The sequence below is a fragment of the Solanum pennellii genome, chromosome 5 (genome assembly GCF_001406875.1).
Source record: "Solanum pennellii chromosome 5, SPENNV200".
NCBI classification, from domain to species: domain Eukaryota; kingdom Viridiplantae; phylum Streptophyta; class Magnoliopsida; order Solanales; family Solanaceae; genus Solanum; species Solanum pennellii.
This window is the reverse complement of record NC_028641.1, coordinates 28,485,728-28,505,701: the sequence shown is the minus strand read 5'-3', so window position 1 is coordinate 28,505,701 and position 19,974 is coordinate 28,485,728. Positions and strand designations below refer to the sequence as shown.

The following is a 19,974-nucleotide window of genomic DNA, read 5'->3' as shown; positions in this document are numbered from 1 at the left end:
TGAGTCAAGATGAGACATTTGTGTTTCTTAACGCTAAAAAGGATAGTTAATAGATGTGACACCTTTGATTAAGAATATATTATTTAAAGTTGCCTTAATAAAAGATTAGGATGAGATCTAAGATAAATGTCAAAAATGGTCGAAATTATGAATTTCCCATAATACTTGTAGCCATATGTGAGATCTCCTCAAAAAGTCTAATAAAATGGTAGAATTCAAGTCAAAAAAAAAATGATTTATTTGGACCAAAATTTGTACGGTGTAAAAAAATAAAAATTGACATACATTTCATATTGCATGTGCTTCATTACCGCAAATTGAAATGGTATGAGACCTTGAAAAGATTTTTTTTTTATGACTTTGACAATATCATAAAGTGATGGGTTAGTGTATACTAGTTTGTATGAATCTAAAAGATATGAAAATGTCACCTGAAGGAGTAATGCTATAATTAATCCTGATCATAGTGATATGTGGGCGAAAAAAAGATCATGTTAGATATAAACACATTATGCTTGTGTTTGAGTGTGGTCCATTATAAAACCTACTTTAGTTGACATCATAAGGGTTGACACAAGGTATATGAGAATTGAAAATGGATAGAGAGTTAAAAAACCATATGTGTATATAAACATGATTGGCGTATCTAAGGCACTTTATATGACATCATAATATATCATAAATGATCATAAAAAGGGTAGTAGTCTCTTATGCTGATCTAAAAAGAGATTTCTAGTGTAAGAGCTTTCAAACTTATTGTCAAAGTGGTCACGACAATACACTTGCTATGAATGTGTGAATGAATTTACTTTTCAAAGCCCAACGTGCTTCATCCCATCATGTGTGAGTGTGAGATGTTGGAAATAGATACATCTATTAATAGGTTGATTAATAACTTGCTTCACTCATGAAGTAAGTTATAACTCTACTAAAAATAACTCTGTATGAAAAAGAGGAAGAATTATATATTCTTTAATGGAGTGAAAGTTATGAGATAAGGGCTATTATAAATAAGAGTTACAAATCTTAATCTTCTCGTAAAAAAGGAAGGACTTGAGATCGCCAAAGACAACACAAAAACAATACAAGACTCTATAATAATCTCATAAGAACATAGTGATAACACTAATCCTAGAATAAGAAAGATATATATAATTCCACACTAGTCCTAGAATAAGAAAGATATATATAATTCCACATAAATTTTTGAGTATATCAAACCCTTTCTCCTATAATAAATCATGACACTCGTAACAAATGTTTGCCATCCCCATTAGCCGCTTCTTTCTTTCAACATAAATTCTCACTTCAATTCGTACCAAAAAATCAATTATCATGCCGATGGATTTAATTCATTGCGCCATAAATTAGGAAGCTGGGTGTTCAATTAGTGTGGCAATCGGAAATGTCGAATGTTGTAGTTTTGGACAACGGCGCCGGCCTAATCAAGGCTGGTATCGGCGGCGAAAGAGATCCAACAGCTATTGTCCCCAACAGCATGGGCCGTCCACTTTCTTCCAAGAAATGGCTTATGGCTGACCAGCTTCTTTCCCCAGACGTCGACCTCACTTCAGCCACCGCCCGCCGCCCTTTCGACCGCGGTTATCTTATCAACCCTGATCTCCAATCTTCCATTTGGTCTCACATCTTCTCGAATCTTCTCAAAATTACTCCTTCACACTCTTCTCTACTTCTTACTGAACCCCTTTTCAATCTCCCTTCCATACAACGTTCAATCGACGAAATTGTATTCGAAGATTTTAATTTTAAGGCTCTTTATGTATCAGATTCCCCCTCTTTAGTTCATCTTTATGAAGCATCTCGTCGCCCTTATGGCCTTGTTTCTAAAACCCAGTGTAGCTTAGTTGTCGACTGTGGATTTTCCTTTACTCATGCTTCCCCGGTAGTTCAGAATTTTACATTGAATTATGCTGTTAAAAGGCTTGATCTTGGGGGTAAAGCTTTGAGTAATTACTTAAAGGAGTTGGTCAGTTATAGAAGTGTTAATTTGATGGATGAAAGTTTCCTTATGGATCATGTTAAGGAGGAACTTTGCTTTGTCTCTTTGGATCTTCCCAGGGACTTGCACATTGCTAGGTAATGCTCATTAATTTCGATACTTGTTGTGTCATTGTTATCCTCCTGTGGATATCAAAGTTCATGCCTTTCCGAATTAAGTGCTGCACCTTATGGGGTCTGTTTGCTCTTATTTTAGTGTAATAACTAGTTTAAAAGGATGGGGGCATGAACGCAGGATGGGTCGTGTAGTGTACTGGACTACCATTAAGTAGTTCAAAGGGATCTCTAGTCAATTACATGTTTTGGCCCCTCTGGAACAAATGTAGAATTAGGATCCTTCAATGCCGTGATGTTTGAACCGTTTTCTAAACTTAAAACTTAGATTAAGCGAGCAGAAAATCCACATTAAAGTAAGATGATCTTTGAGTGTCAAACATGCTGGGATCTTCCTTATTCATAACTACTATGTCAATCTCCCAGGAAACCGGGGAAGGACAATTTGTTTAGGTGTACGTATGTTCTTCCCGACGGTATTACACATACTAAGGGCTTTTTAAAAGACCCTGAAGAACCAAAGAGATATCTCCCTTTGTATGATGAAGCTCCGCAGCAAGTAGCAGGGGAACAAATTGATATGGATCAGCTCGAGAACACTGACAATTCCGAAGACAGGAACAGAAACAATGGATCAAAAATTGATTTGACAAAAAATGTACTTTTTCCAAGCCCTTATAAATAGCTCGTCATCCTCTTTCCATTTATTCTAATTTATTTGTATGAACAGGAATTTGGCTTAACAAATGAGCGGTTCCTTGTCCCAGAGATGATGTTTCGTCCAGCTGACTTGGGTCCGTATCACAGTGTATCTTTGACTTGTATTTCAGTTTTGTGTTCAGTTGAAGAATCTGCTTCAATTATTCAGCATTTTTTTCCCTTTCATGTGAATTAGAGTGTCTGGAAGTGTAGCTCTATGAATTTGTTTATTCACAAGTATGAATTTGGTTGTCAGCATCTCAGTTATTTGTGGCTTACAGGACTGAATCAGGCTGGACTTGCAGAGTGCATTCATCGAGCTATCAGTTCCTGCCATTCTCATCTTCACCCTGTTCTATATGAGAGGTAGTGCAGAATCATCGGTGCATCTCAAAAGCTTATCTACTAATATTGGTTTATGTTTATCTTCCTTCTTCTAATGTCAATGTATTGAATTTGGACGAGGAAGCATTATTCTGACGGGAGGCAGTACTCTATTTCCTCATTTTGCCAAAAGACTGTAAGAATGCAGCCTTTATTGCCCATTGCTTTAAATAGGCTGGATGTTCTATTTGCTTATGTCTTGAAATTTCATCTAAATGCAGAGAAATGGACCTTCGGCCTCTTGTCCCAGATAAATATCGTTTAAAGATCACAACTCAAGAAGAGTAATATACTGTCCTTCTGGAGAAACTGTTCAAAGTGTTTCTACTTCTCTAACATGTCTTTTGTTACTGTTTGCAGTCCTATTCTAGGTGTTTGGCGTGGGGGATCACTCTTGGCATCAAGTCCTGACTTTGATGCAATGTGTATCACAAAAGCTGAATATGAGGAGCTGGGATCAGCAAGATGTCGAAAGAGATTATTCCACTAACTTTTCTAGTTAACTGGAGAGGAGAAATTCAGATTTTAGGATGATAGTTGGCCTCTGCAGTTGCCAATGAGCTAAATACCCGAGGAAATTAAAAAACAGATTTGCTCTGAAATGATTCTTATTCTAGTCTGTTTCTTATAAATATTGCAGAACTCTCCTTGGTTGAAATCTAACTTATCTGCAATGAAATGTTGTTGGCATCTTCAATGTGAATACTGGTGTCGCTCGTCCTTGATTGTAGTATGGGTGTTATGTTGCAACTTGTCAAGGACAAGATGAAATTACACATATCATTGGCTGTACGACTACGACATGCGGATCAAGACTGATGGAACAACTTTGGTGAATATTTGTCTGATCTTATTGGAAATGATGATAGGATCAAATGGACTAAGACAGTTTCTGAATCAGTCAAACAAATGAAACTGCTTCTGGTGATTGCTTAATATTGTTAGCAGGACAATAGAATAGTTGATTTTCATGATGGATCTTTAGGATGTGTATGTACTCGAGACTAACTTTTTCTGAGTAAATACTCAATGTTTGTGCATAACAAACTTCTAATTTTTGAAAAAGTGTGGATGGACTAACAGAGGCTTGATACATTAATGATATGTATATAAGTTTTTACTCGCGTTTGATTGAGCATAAACTTCAAAGAAGAAAGCAAAAGTTTCATGACATTTGTTAATAGAGGTAGCAATTTTAGTTCATATTAATAAAATGAGTCTACTTAATGACTTGGATCCTTGTATTTTAATGTATAAATTACTAGAGTACACACTTAGTTACCATATTCTCAATATTTTCCTACTATTCCAAAAAAATATAAAAAGAAAACCCTATTTTTACCTCAAAACCAAACATCCATGTACATTATTGTTCAAGAACCCCAACCTCAAATCCTTCCCAATTTGAATTTCACACGACTTCTATGAAAACTAATAACAAAGAAATCAACCAACAATAGAGAACAAAAATATACCTCCTCCACAATCTGGTTGTTGAGCTAATTTTACCTTTTATTGTGAGGTTAGTTCTAATAATGTATTATAAAATAAGAGGAATATAAGGCAAAAAGATATAATAAACCGAGTAAATATCTCAAAAGGTCACTCAACTTTGTGAATTTATCTAGTAAAGTCATCAACTTTGTTTTGTATCAATAAAATCACTCAACTTAGACATTTATATCAATAAAATCACTCAACTTAGATTTTTATATCAATAAAATCACTCAATTAAATTTATTTCTAAAATAAATTGACATAACAAAAAAATTATTTTTAAATCATGTTCATGATTAAAATTATAAATAAATTGCTCAAATTACTATTTCATTATAAAATAAAACAATAAAGATGAATGACAATTTTGAAATATTAAAATACAAATTTAACTTTCTTATACTTGTTTTCAATTTAACTTTAAATATATATTTTTTTAAAACAAATCTCCAACTGCCTACTAATATTTATTTGTAGGAATAAAAAACAGTCGAACAAAAAATACTGTATTGTAGCTATTTTAAATTTTTCTCTCATTTAGTCCGTCAAATGTCGTGCGTGTACTAATGGCCAATGGGAATGTGAATACAGGAAAAATAATTAAAATTATTGTTTTCTTCTTATAATGGGCTTAATTTCGATTTCATAATTGATGATGGTAACGAAGAAAAAATAAGAAATTATGAAAGTAAATATTGTTATTTATTTTTATTATTTTATTCTATAATGTAATAGTAATTTTAAGATATTTATTTATTATTTAAATTATGATCATGATGTAATAATTTATTTTGTCATGTCAATTTTTTTAATGATAAATTTAGTTGAGTGATTTTATTGATACAAAAATCTAAGTTGAGTGAATTTATTGATACAAAACAAAGATAAGTGACTTTACAAGATAAATTCACAAAGTTGAGTGACCTTTTGAGATATTAACTCTAATAAAGCAAGTAAAGAAATACTGGAAATTTTTCTTATTCTTCCAAGTGAGTATCGCTGCACCAAAAATATCTTTTAGCGGTAATAAATATATACATTAATAAGGAGTGTTAAGGCGGCATTAGTTATGAAAGAGTTTAATCCCCTGCCTATTTCATTGATATCAATGATTTATATACAATCAATACAAGACTATAATTAAGAAAACTAAATATACATCTAGCTATAAGTAGGAACTAAATATACACTTAATAAAGGTAATAAATCAGAATATATTCATCATATATTCTAACACATACCCTCAGTCAAAGCAGGAGGTCGTCAAATGCTAAGGCTGTCCCAAAAGTCCTCAAATAACACCAAAGGAAGACCCTTGGTGAATATGTCTGCAATCTGATAACGCGAGGGGACATGTAACACGCGAACTTGGCAGCGAGCCACCTTTTTCCCGGACAAAATGTATATTCATTTCAATGTGCTTAGTGCGTTGATGATGAACCGGATTACCAGCAAGATATATGGCAATCACATTATCACAATACACCAATGTAGCCTGTTGTATATGACAATGAAGTTCCAACAACAAATTTCGTAACCAACATGACTCAGAAATCACATTGGCTACCCCTCGATATTCTGCCTCTGCACTAGAATGGGACAAGGTAGCCTGACGTTTAGCGGACCAAAAGATCAAGTTATCACCCAAAAAGACACAGTAACCCGTCGCTGAACGTCGTCTGTCCGGGCATCCACCCCAGTCAGCATCAGTATACGAAATAAGGGTTGAGGTAGAGGACAGAAACATGTGAAGACCAAAATCCATAGTACCCTGTATGTAGCGCAAAATGTGCTTAAGTGCATGCATGTGTTCCTCCCTCGAGTCATGCATGAATAAGCATACCTGTTGTACGGCATACGTAATATCGGGTCTTGTGAACGTAAGGTACTGAAGTGCGCTGGCAAGACTCCTGTAAAGAGCGGGATTCTCAAATGGTTTGCTCGTTGTAGTACCGAGCATCGATTTTGTATCCACCGGAGTAGGAGATGCCTTACACGATGACATCTCTGCTCGTTCAATGATCTCTGTAGTATATTTCTTTTGTGATAAAAATAAACCACCGGCATGACGAGTGACATCAATGCCAAGAAATTAGCTCAAATGGCCCAAGTCCTTCATAGAAAATTCCGAGCTAAGACGAGAGATGATCGACTGATGGAGCTTATCCGAGGAAGAAGTCAAGATTATATCATCGACATACAATAAAAGGTAAGCCATAGAACTCGACGATAAATAAACAATGTATGATCCAAAGTACTTTGATAAAACCCAAGAGTACAGATATAGTCAGCAAACCTCTTATACCAAGCCCTTGGAGCCTGTTTGAGCCCATATGGAGATTTCTTTAGCAAACACACATGATTAGGATGATCCGGATCCCGATACCCCAAAGGCTAATACATGTAAATTGTCTTCTTGAGTTCCCCATGTAGGAAGGCATTTTTGACATCAAGTTGATGGACCTGCCAGGACTTAGAGAGAGCCAAATTGAGAACCGTATGAATAGTCGCCGGTTTGACAATCGGACTAAACGTCTCACCACAATCCACGCCAACCTGTTGAGTTTTATCATCACCTACAAGACGGGCTTTATGCCTCTCAAATGAACCATCAATTCTTTCTTTATGAGCAAATATCCACATAGACCGAATTACATTAACATTTGAAGGACGGGGCACTAACTCCCACGTCTTATTTTCAATAAGAGCGTTATATTTTTCATCCATAGACATTTTCCAATTCAAGTCATGAAGAGCAGATACAGGGATACGAGGTAGGGGGATTTAGATATTGATGTAAGAAGGTTAAAAGACATCTTGGACTTTGAAATCCCGTGTTGGCTCCGAGTAACCGGACCCGTGGGTGACGTGAGGGAGAGATCGGAGTGGGGCTAGGAAGAGAGTTGGATGGGAGAGTGGAAGGAATAGATGGAATCGGTACAGTCGACTGAGGAAGACCAGGAGTCAATTGAGATGGTTGTGCCGACCGTTGGGCACGTCGGAACCACTTTCTGGGATGGGTGTTGTGGATGTGGTTGGGTTAGGAACAGGTGCAACTTGTTGGTTAGGAGAGGTAGTGAAATGATGTACCAGGTAAGGAGATGGTCCATCGTCTAGAAACTCATAAACTTGAGTTTGAGGAGTACTGGTTTTTGCAAAGGGAAAGTGTGTCTCATCAAATATTACGTGACGGCTAATGATGATTTTTCTGGATGACAACTCAAAGCATTTATACCCACGCTGATTTGAAAGATACCCTAAAAGAACACAATGAGTCGACTGCTGTTGAAGTTTGTTTATGGTTATAGAGGAAATAAGAGGATAACATAAACATCCAAACACCCTAAGATGAGAATAAGACGGATCTTTTTTATACAAAACTCGAAAAGGATATTGATAATTTAAAAGCTTATGAGTAAGAATAATGAGAAGAAAAGTCATAATTTGCAAAGCATGATGCCAAAAGGAAGGAGAAAGGGAGGCATGGGCCAATCATGTACGAATAATGTTGTTGATCGTATGAATTTGTCTTTCAGCTTTCCCATTTTGAGGGGATATATGAGGACAGGAAAGACAAAGCGAGAGACCATTTGCTTTACAAAAATCCCAAAAGGGGCCATTATCAAATTCCCTGCAATTATCGCATTGTATATTTTTTATGTCTCGCTCAAATTGGGTTCGTATAAATGTCTTGAAAATCAAAAATGTGGAAAATGTTTGTGATTTGTGCGATAAAGGAAATGTCCATAAAAAATTAGAATAATCATCCACAAACAAGACATAATATCGATGACCCGATGAGCTCAAAACAGGCGATGTCCAAAGATCACTATGGATAATATCAAATGGCATATAAGTGCGAGAATTGGATTGATAAAAAGGCAACTTAACATGTTTTCCCAGAGAAAAAGAATGACAAATACGAGAGTTTTTAACTTGATTACATTTAATCAATTTATATTTTCTAAGAGAGTTCAAAATAGATGCTCCTGGGTGACCCAACTGATAATGCCATAGGGATGGAGACAAAGCGGCAAAAGCAGATGGAGAAGTGACTGGAGAAGTGATGGGATACAGCTCTCCCCGACTTTCACATTTCATTACCGCTCTCCCCGTCCAACAATCCTTCACAGAAAATCCACATGGTTCAAATTCAACAGAGACAGAGTTATCAATTGTAAATTTTCTAACCGACACCAAATTTTTAACAAGGTGAGGGGCATGAAGAACATTATTTAATTGTAAGGGAGGACACGGTGAAGATAGTTTAGTGTGACCATAATCATGAATTGAAATAGATTGACCATTACCAACCACTATTCCACGTTTATTGCTCATATTGAAATAAGACGTGAGGTTACCTTGTGCGGATGTCATGTGAGAAGTGGCACCAGTGTCCATGTACCAATTCGCATCTAGAGGAGTATGCCGAGAGTATGTATAGCAGCTTCAATGTCAGTTGGAGTTGGCGCTGTCGTGTATGCCTACTGCAGTCTGGGCCCAAGTATACCAGGCTGCTGTTTCGGCTGCTATTCATAATTGTTCCTGGTCGAGTTTGATGGATATGGACAAAGAGGTATAGTCCAGGAAGCCCAAGGTTCCATCCACGGCCATGACTGACCTTTAGACCATGGGGAATTGGATGGCGGATGCTGAACTGCTAGTTTTTGTCCTCCACTGCGGCTGTTGTCGTCTCTCATCTGACCACCACCTCCAGTCTTACCCCCACTCGCGCTACCACCTTTGCTGTTTCCACGACCACCACTGTTGCTGCGATTATTGTTGCGATAGTGGTTCCTCTTCCCACTATTAGTATTGCGGTGTGAAGAGGAATGATCAACAATATCATGTGAGTCATTGGAATCACGATCCACCATGGCTGATGTGGAGCTTTGTGCTGCCTTCTTACCAAGGCCAGCCTCTTCAAGAGTGAGCATCGAACGGGCCTGATAAAATTGTGATAGAGGATCACGTCAGCGAATGAGAGTGGACACACCTTTGTAGGGTTCGGCAAGGCCAGAGACTAGTTGAAGAACTAGTCTATTGTTGTCGAATGGAGAGCCTACATTCTTGAGTTGATCCGACAAAGATTTGAGGTGTTGACAATAGGCAGAGATACTTGAAAATCTTCCATGTTCACATGAGTAAAATTGTACTCAAGGGTGACAGCACGAGAGTGCTTGTTATCTTGGACTATTCCAAGTTTCCATAGCAGTGGTGTCTGGCTCAAGAATCGTATGGAGAAGATCATGAGATATAGTGGGGTAGATCCACTGTAAAAAGGTTGCATCAAGAGTGGACCAAAACTCTTTCTCCTCGTCTGTTTTAGGCACCTTCTCCTTGCCCTTTGCCGGAGGAATGATATGGTCAAGAACTCGATGGGATCATGTGTGAATCTTAAATAGTTCTGCCCATGTGGAATATTGGATGCTCTCTATCTCAAAAATGATGGGAACATGGTTCTTGATGTTGGACACAGCAAGAGCAGGGTGAAAGGAAGATTTTGAGTCCGACATGATGATGATAGAAGAGAGACGAAGAAAAAGAGAGGGGCGGACGATGATGTTTGAAGAGAAAGTGGAAGTATTTTTCCCTAGAAATCTGATACCATGAAAGAGTTTAATCCCTTGATTATTTCATTGATATCAATAGTTTATATACAACCAATACAAGACTATAATTAAAGAAACTAAATATACAGCTAGCTATAAGTAGGAACTAATATACACTTAATAAAGGTAATTAATCATAATATATTCATCATATATTCTAAAAAGTTAATTTCATTGGATCCATTGTCAATAAATGTTTTAGGCACATATATAAAGAGTGGTAATTGTCACTAAAAATACATATTTAGTACTCTCTCCGTTTCAAAAAGGATGACCTAGTTTGACTTGAAACGGAGTTTAAGAAAAGAAAAAAGACTTTTTAATCTTGTGGTTCTAAATTACAGTTATGTCAAATTTACCAAAATGCCCTTTAATCTTGTGGTCTTAAACATGCCACGTAGAAAGTTAAAGTTAAATTGTTGTCAAAAAAGAAAAAGAAACATTCTTTTTTGAACAAACTAAAAAGGAAATATAGACATTCTTTTTGAAATGGAGGGAGTAGCAATTAATCTTTTGTTTAATTGTCACTAAAGATCATTTTTGATGTAGTACATCTTCAACGGTATGAAGTATGAATCTTTATAACTCTATTTATAGTGTTTCACAGAGATATATGATAACACTCACATTACTCGTAAAACAATTAAACAAGTAAGCATTTGTTAGCAATTTTATACCCAACTTATGAGGCCAGGGTCGAATGCCAAAAGGAACAATATATTAACAATTGAAAAGATAAAGAATTGCAATCTACTAGTTTGAATCTACACTAACAATACAAAATTATAATATCAAGAAGATATTAATAACAATCAAAGATGTGGATAAAGATCTTTTCAAGCAAGGGGTTAAGGGAATTTAATTAGGAAATAGGAAGCTAATTGGCATTCAAGCAATCCATTGCTAGGGCCCGTTTGGTCATAAATTTTTCAAATAATATTTGGGGGAAATTTGGCAAATAATGTTTGTCCATACATTTTATTATTATTTGATAAATACTTGTGGCAAATATCTTAAATTTTCAAATACTAGTTTTTTCTAGTATTTGGGTCAAATCTCATTATTTGGGATCTTTTGAAAATTGAAATTTTACCCCAAACTTTTATCTTTTACAAAACACCCTCTATATTAGTTATTTGTGTTGTATTACATATTTTTTTACGTGAACACCAAAATAGTGATGAAATATTTAGTGAATATTAAATGATAATATGGTTGTTGATGAAAATGATGAAAAATGGCTCAAGGTAACAAAGTCATATGTTTTGTCTGTTAGGATCGAATTTACGTGCACACACTAGATGAATGAAGAACACAAGAACTTTCAAGAGAGAGAGATGAGAGATCTAGAGAGAGAAAGAGAAAACCCAATATTTCGTGGTAACACCCGGTGAGTAAACTTTCACGGCGGTGGGGTATATTTATATTAATAAATCAGAGTATTTTTTGTTACAGAGAATAAATGGAGAATAAATAGTAAAGCCTAAAATTTAGGTCTTCGGATGGGGGGCTGCCGCCCCCCATAACCCCCTGGCAACCTCACCGCGGAGGTTAAACCGCGTAAACAGTTGTATATATTAATCAGGCTCCACAACCTAACATTGTGTACTTCAAGATATATGGAATGATGCTTGTTGCACTCACTCCAAACTACCACATTGCTCTAGTGTCATGGACACTATTTCTTATTGTTGCAACGAACATCCAATTGACTTGTAGTTAGTTTTGATAGTTTTTAAAACTTATTGTTATAAATAATATTTTTCTAAAAAGATGAAATATATTTCTTAAATACTATGGCTAACATATGGTGAAATTTCACCCAAATTTTCAGTCAAATAATATTTTCCAAGAATATTTGAAAATCTATGATCAAACGCTAGCTTAATATAATGTGAATCCATTTATAAGTGGGTAGACTATATTCATCTCAAGCATAAACATGCATTTCTCAATTACATTTGTTTATCACAGAGGTTTTTCTCAAACACTCCCACGTATATCATGCAAAACAATCTACCACCTGGTTACTATGTAGCTCGGGGTCAGTTTTGGATGTACGTGGTTTGTTGGTGGCATGTTGTAGTTGGTACAGCTCCACTGTAGCCTCGTCGTAATTGTTACAGATTGTTTTGATATGCTTGTATTGTATTATATGCATAACATCTTGTTGGGAAAACGTGGACAAGCACAAAAGTATATATGGTAAAAGTAATGGAAACAAAATGGGAAAATAACGACACCAAGAATTTTACGTGAAAACCCTTCTGAATAAGGGAAAAAACCACGGGCCAAGAGGAGCAACTGATATTACTATAGTAAGGAATTTTACACTGTGTAGTCACGAATACAACACTTAAAGTGACTACTACACACTCAAAAGGAACAACACTCTTTTGGTTTCCGTCTTACTAAAATATCGCTCACACTCTATTTTTCTTCACAGACTATTTTCTTATATAGTCTATGGAATACCTCACTTTGCTCTCAAAATGGTTTTTCTCTCTAACTTGGTGTGTTCTACAAATGAGCAAGAATGCATTATTTATAGAAGGATAAAACCATGCCTATGTCACTAATGACATATGTAAACATAGCAAAGTCAAGAATGGTTGCAAATCTTATCAATTTGCCAACTATCAAATCTTTTATTTTCAACTCCAATTACTATTCCTTTTTAACAATTGCTTGTATCAATTGAATAGCTAAAGTTGACTAAAACAATGGGATGGATTCAACACATCTTGCATATTGTATTACATTTTATTGTATTTTGCGATTGTGATTGTGATTCCCCAGAGGGCTTGTGAGAACTAGTAAGGTATGAGACCTTTCCGCATGATTGTGTATGTGACTTTGCAGGGACATATCAATGAATTATCCTAAAGTGGTGGACCTTTACTCAACCTTATATGCCTAGAGGACAAGGCACTTGTTTTCACGAGGTAGGATGTTTTGTAGGTTTTTTTAGAGTTTTTGGCTAAAATCATTCCTAAAGTATAACTTCAACTTAAAGTACATTATTGTGTTATATAAGTGAACAAAAAATATTCTTGCACTATCCAAAAAGTTGCAAAATTCATTCTTCTGTCTATTTCCTTAAGAAACTCACATCACCAGGCACCAACAAAAAAATGTGTTAAGTCAAATGAATATATGTATACATGATTAAGCTAGTCAAGTTAGATAATTTTTCAAAATTTTATAAATTAAGGGGTTAAATCATATTTAGACAAAATATGTCAAATTTTGAATATTCTTTGTAAGTATGGTCAAATACAGCTCCAACTTTAAAATTTCTAAATGAAGTAATTTTTTACATAATTAAACACCTACGCAATTGCGCTAAACTTCTAGCAATTATGTACATTGTATGAAATGTGACTTGTATTGTATATAACATACATACGTACTAATTTTTTTTGTTAAACAAATCTCTAGATAGTTGGGTCTAATATTTTTCAAATGAATTTTTTACATAAATTTTCTAATAATCACGACTTGTTGTAGAAATATTTCAAGACTTATTTATTGTTGCAAGTCAATTTATGCAAATATATATATATATATATAACTAACAATACAAAAAACTTTAATGAAGAAACCTTACCCCAGAACACGAACCAGGTTCGTGTAAGTTGCTTTTAAGTAAAGACAGAATAGAGACACAAACACTTATTGAATTAAAAACCTTCCTCACTCAAGGAAGGAAAAACCTCGTTTTATTAATTCAACTATAAGATTTTGTGATTACAACTCAATAATCAAAAGTCTTATCTCTACTACTCCCTCGATTGACTCCAATCGATCTCTCCAAAAGGCCAAACCCACCTTTTGTTACAACTCTTACTAACACTCAACCCTACAAAGAGCCAAACCCACCCTTTGTACAATAAACTGTAAACTACAACTAAGAACAAAAACAAGACAAATAGTTCTTCACGATAAAACCTTCTAACTCAAGAACGTTTTGTCCGTGGCAATCCTATCAATCTTGAAGACCTCAGTTTGATGATTAATTCTCTCTTGTTCTCTGCGTGAAGTCGTGGATATTTTCTCTGCCTCGTGTGCTTCTTATAGAGTTTTTGCCTTGTACAATCCCTACTAATAAGGTAAGAAAGTTATGTTTAAACAAGGATTCTTTTTTAAATTAGAATCCTTATTATAAACCACTTCCTTCCTTAATAATATATTTAAGGTTTTCCTTATTTGTATTGACTTCTACCTTTAATATATTATTTTGACTTTGACAAATAACTCTATTTTACTTGATCTTGGACTTCTTTCGCTGCGTACATTTTCTACTGTTCTTTGCGCTTTTTGTCTATCATCAAAACGAATTAACGATTCTATCACATTCTATCATTTAAATTTTGAGAATAAAAGATTTATTTCCTATCCATATCCTTATTCTGTATGGGTAACTTTGATCTTCTCGTCATGATTAAGACATGAACAAATTAAAAAAATATTTTTTCATTATTGGTTCAATCAGTTACTTAAAATATTAGAGTGGAAGAAGATTTTTGTTATTTCTTGAAAAGTATAAAGATGCATTTTGCTTATTTATATAATATAAGGATGCACATTAAATTTAAATCATAGTTGAGGAATGATTTTAACCAAAAACTTAATTTTGTCACCTAAAGATTTTTCTTACCGTGTTTCTTTTCCCAATGGTGTCATTTATGTTGAACTAGAATGTTTAGAAAATTAGGATTGTTGTGTAAGTAGAAGAAAACTGAGAGTTAATTAACGAAATTAATGGATTATTACTACGTGTCGTGTTTTAAATTGAGACCCTCTCCAAAATTTTGAGTACTTATGTTTTGCAATATTGAAATGTGAACTTTGTTGATCTTTATTTGCTATGGTTATAATTGATGTGATAATAAGTGTTTAAGCATGATCGTGAATATCAATAAGGATTGTGGTGGAGTGGTAAGTATTAATCCTTAATCAAGAGGTCTCAAGTTTGAGTCCCCTTGGGTACGGAGTCGCTTTTGTTAGAGAACGCTTTACCCCAATGTAAGACTTTGCAGAGCGAATTTGAATTTAGTCCAGCTCCAATGTGAGAATCGGACATCGGATGAGAAATCAAAAAAAAAATATGAACGTAATCGAGTTAGCTAGTAGTCAACAGTTTAACCCTGTGTCAATGTATATGAGTTTTAATTACGTAATTATTACTCTGTTTGTACAATCTAGAACTTGGGTAGTTAGTTTCATTGGTTGTAAGACATATACCCGACTCAGAAAAGGATCATAAGTAATTTTTTGAACTGGGTCTATTAAGCCTAATGACCAATCAAATGATTCAGGGCTTGTTTGGAAGGCCACATGAAATTGGGGATTGGTGTAATTACTCTCTTTATCCTGATTGAAAGACCAAGTATTTAATTGGTAAGAGGGAAATTGGATGTAAGTGAAGGGGTGTGATTACACTCCTCAATTCCCAAGGGAGGGTAAGGAATTGAGTGTAATTACACCATGTAATTGCATGAATTTTTTAATATTATTTTTTAAATATATTTGTATTTAGTAAAAATCATCTCTTTCTTTTTATCTGGACATTTTTTCTTCTAACAACGGTGTAACAACAAACCTTGTGCTTCTTCTTTCAAGTAAGACTTCTTTCTTGATTCATTTTACTTTGAAATTTTGATGTCTAGGTAGATTATGTATGACTTTGATTTTTGTATTTTTTTCATGTTTGTTCTTGAGATTTAAATAAATATGAGAATTGATTTTTTACTTTAATTTTTTATAATAATAATAATCATAAATTAGAAAATCGATTTTAACAATCAGTAATACATATTTCCTACAATGACAATCATTTGGTTGTGTAATTTCAGAATATGTTTGGTTTTAATAAATCATGGCTTTAACTGTGTAGTAATATTGTTTATTTAAAATCTGATTTATTTTAAAATTTAATTCTGTAATTTCATTCGTCCAACCAAACAAAACAAATGAAATTACAATGTAATTATATTGTAGCAAACAAACAGGCCAATGTAATTACTAGGTTGATAATTACTATCCTAGTAATTACACCAATTCAAATTACCGGACAACCTTTCAAACAGGCCCTAAATGAATCCCTTGATCCCATGTATTAAGCCTAAATTAAATTTGTGTAAATTAGATATATAGCATTTTATATAGTCATATTCTCAAGTTATGACATAAGAGTTTAATTTTCATTGTATAACATTTAATATATCAAGTTATAGCATTTTTTAAAAAGAAAATAATGTTAATTTTAAATTATAAAAAATATATAGTAAAAAAACGGATAAATTAATATTAGATAGTGTGATGTGTGAAAGTAGTTATTATTAATTACTGATAACTAATGTGCACATTTTAAGAGATTTGAAATTTTTTTAATATTAGATAGACACCATAAATGTCTCAATTAGTTTTAAATGATAATAAGTTATGATTTTAATCCTTAAAAAACTCTAATCTGTTATTTTCTTTCCTTAAGCGTGCATTGCTTGTTTTTTTTTAAAAATTGAGGATTATTTTGATATTTGAATATTCTTATATTTTTTATTTTTTTTTTTTTGAAAATTCTTAAATTTGACGTTGAAAACGATTAGATTTGATTTGATGGAGAACATTGTGTCAATATTAATTAAACATGGTGGCAAGTGGAATTCATCAGGTTAGTTTTTTAATTATGATTTGTTATGTTTTAAGTATAAATTATTGGTTGTAATTATTTTATTTTTTTTGTCATGTATGGAATGTATCATTTTTTTTTATTTATGTTATATTGCAGATGCTGATATGATGTATTTTTTGTGATACAATTACGATGTGTATATGATACTATGAAAAATATTAAGTAATAGTAATTTTCGTTTGATTTGTAATTAAAATGAAGATTGGTGTGATAATTGATTTATGTAGAAAATACAAAAATTTACAGATTTTAAATCATTGTGCAGTTTTATTGTGAAAAAAATATGAACAAAGTCTGACAATTTGTATTAATATTTTTTGAAAGTTATATGAAATGTGAATTTTTGGTAAAAGTCACTCCATATTATATTTAAATTGTCAGGTGATAAAATTTTGTATATTGATGAAATATGAAAACTGTATTATTTATGTATGTAATGTATGAATATATTGTATGAAATATGTATGAAAGCCCATTTTTTTGATTGTATATATCAGTGTTTGATTTGTTATATATATATATATATGAATTTTGTATAAAGTTTCGATTAATTGTGTATTAAATTTTTAATAAATTGTATAAATTATGTATGAAACTGCTTTTTTTTTATTGTATGTATAAGTGAATTATATAGTATTTGTGTATGAATTGATTTTTTATAAGTGATATGTTACATATATATGAATTGTGTTTAAACAGTGGATTAATTGTGTATGAAATTGGATTTTTTTTTGTATATAGCATTTTATGTAGTCTTATTCTCAAGTTATGGCATAAGAGTTTGATTTTCATTGTATAACATTTAATATATCAAGTTATAGAATTCTTAAAAAAGAAAATAATGTTAATTTTAATTATAAAAAATATATATTAAAAAAACGGATAAATTAATATTAGATAGTGTGATGCGTGAAAGTAGTTATTATTAATTACTGATAACTAATGTGCACATTTTAAGGGATTTGAAATTTTTTTAATATTAGATAGACACCATAAATGTCTCAATTAGTTTTAAATGATAATAAGTTATGATTTTAATCCTTAAAAAACTCTAATCTGTTATTTTCTTTCCTTAAGCGTGCATTGCTTGTTTTTTTTAAAAAATTGAGGATTATTTTGATATTTGAATATTCTTATATTTTTTCTTTTTTTTCTGAAAATTCTTAAAATTTGACGTTGAAAACGATTAGATTTGATTTGATGGAGAAAATTGTGTCAATATTAATTAAACATGGTGGCAAGTGGAATTCATCAGGTTAGTTTTTAATTATGATTTGTTATGTTTTAAGTATAAATTATTGGTTGTAATATTTTTTTTTTGTCATGTATGAAATGTATCATTTTTTTTTATTTCTGTTATATTGCAGATGCTGATATGATGTATTTTTTGTGATACAATTACGTTGTGTATATGATACTATGAAAAATATTAAGTAATAGTAATTTTCTTTTGATTTGTAATTAAAATGAAGATTGGTGTGATAATTGATTTATGTAGAAAATACAAAAATTTATAGATTTTGAATCATTGTGCAATTTTATTGTGAAAAAAATATGAACAAAGTCTGACAATTTGTATTAATATTTTTTGAAAGTTATATGAAATGTGAATTTTTGGTAAAAGTCACTCCATATTATATTTAAATTGTCAGGTGATAAAATTTTGTATATTGATTAAATATGAAAAATGTATTATTTATGTATGTAATGTATGAATATATTGTATAAAATATGTATGAAATCCCATTTTTTTGATTGTATATATCAGTGTTTGATTTGTTATATATATATATGAATTTTGTATAAAGTTTCGATTAATTGTGTATTAAATTTTTAATAAATTGTATAAATTGTGTATGAAACTGCTTTTTTTAATTGTATATATAAGTGAATTATATAGTATTTGTGTATGAATTGATTTTTTATAAGTGATATGTTACATATATATGAATTGTGTTTAAACAGTGGACTAATTGTGTATGAAATTGGATTTTTTTTCTTTTTGTATATAGCATTTTATGCAGTCATTATTCTCAAGTTATGGCATAAGAGTTTGATTTTCATTGTATAACATTTAATATATCAAGTTATAGCATATTTTAAAAAGAAAATAATGTTAATTTTAAATTATAAAAAATATATAGTAAAAAAACGGATAAATTAATATTAGATAGTGTGATGCGTGAAAGTAGTTATTATTAATTACTGATAACTAATGTGCACATTTTAAGGGATTTGAAATTTTTTTAATATTAGATAGACACCATAATTGTCTCAATTAGTTTTAAATGATAATAAGTTATGATTTTAATCCTTAAAAAACTCTAATCTGTTATTTTCTTTCCTTAAGCGTGCATTGCTTGTTTTTTTTCCAGAAATTGAGGATTATTTTGATATTTGAATATTGTTATATTTTTTCATTTTTTTTTTAATTCTTAAAATTTGACGTTGAAAACGATTAGATTTGATTTGATGGAGAACATTGTGTCAATATTAATTAAACATGGTGGCAAGTGGAATTCATCAGGTTAGTTTTTAATTATGATTTGTTATGTTTTAAGTATAAATTATTGGTTGTAATTTTATTTAATTTTTTTGTCATGTATGGAATGTGTCTTTTTTTTTTATTTCTGTTATATTGCAGATGTTGATATGATGTATTTTTTGATACAATTACGATGTGTATATGATACTATGAAAAATATTAAGTAATAGTAATTTTCTTTTGATTTGTAATTAAAATGAAGATTGGTGTGATAATTGATTTATGTAGAAAATACAAAAAATTACAGATTTTGAATCATTGTGTAATTTTATTGTGAAAAAAATATGAACAAAGTCTGACAATTTGTATTAATATTTTTTGAAAGTTATATGAAATGTAAATTTTTGGTAAAAGTCACTCCATATTATATTTAAATTGTCAGGTGATAAAATTTTGTATATTGATGAAATATGAAAAATGTATTATTTATGTATGTAATGTATGAATATATTGTATGAAATATGTAT

General features: G+C 32.1%; 1 protein-coding gene across 1 annotated transcript; it reads left to right on the top strand.

The window, feature by feature from the left end:
* The first annotated feature begins 1,105 nt into the window (after positions 1–1,105).
* Positions 1,106–4,327, top strand: LOC107018739 (actin-related protein 6). The gene is made up of 7 exons (XM_015219298.2): positions 1,106–2,097; positions 2,500–2,731; positions 2,804–2,867; positions 3,054–3,138; positions 3,242–3,292; positions 3,378–3,440; positions 3,517–4,327. Exons 1-7 carry the CDS (start codon positions 1,406–1,408, stop codon positions 3,644–3,646), a joined length of 1,317 nt encoding a protein of 438 aa, XP_015074784.1. The 5' UTR covers positions 1,106–1,405; the 3' UTR covers positions 3,647–4,327.
* Positions 4,328–19,974: the final 15,647 nt, after the last annotated feature.

Excerpts from the sequence above, each read along its gene's own strand:
- LOC107018739 (XM_015219298.2), top strand. The coding sequence starts at position 1,406 with ATGTCGAATGTTGTAGTTTTGGACAACGGCGCCGGCCTAATCAAGGCT. Across the intron at positions 2,098-2,499 it reads AGGGACTTGCACATTGCTAG|GAAACCGGGGAAGGACAATT; the intron begins GTAATGCTCATT and ends TCAATCTCCCAG. Across the intron at positions 3,441-3,516 it reads AAGATCACAACTCAAGAAGA|TCCTATTCTAGGTGTTTGGC; the intron begins GTAATATACTGT and ends TACTGTTTGCAG.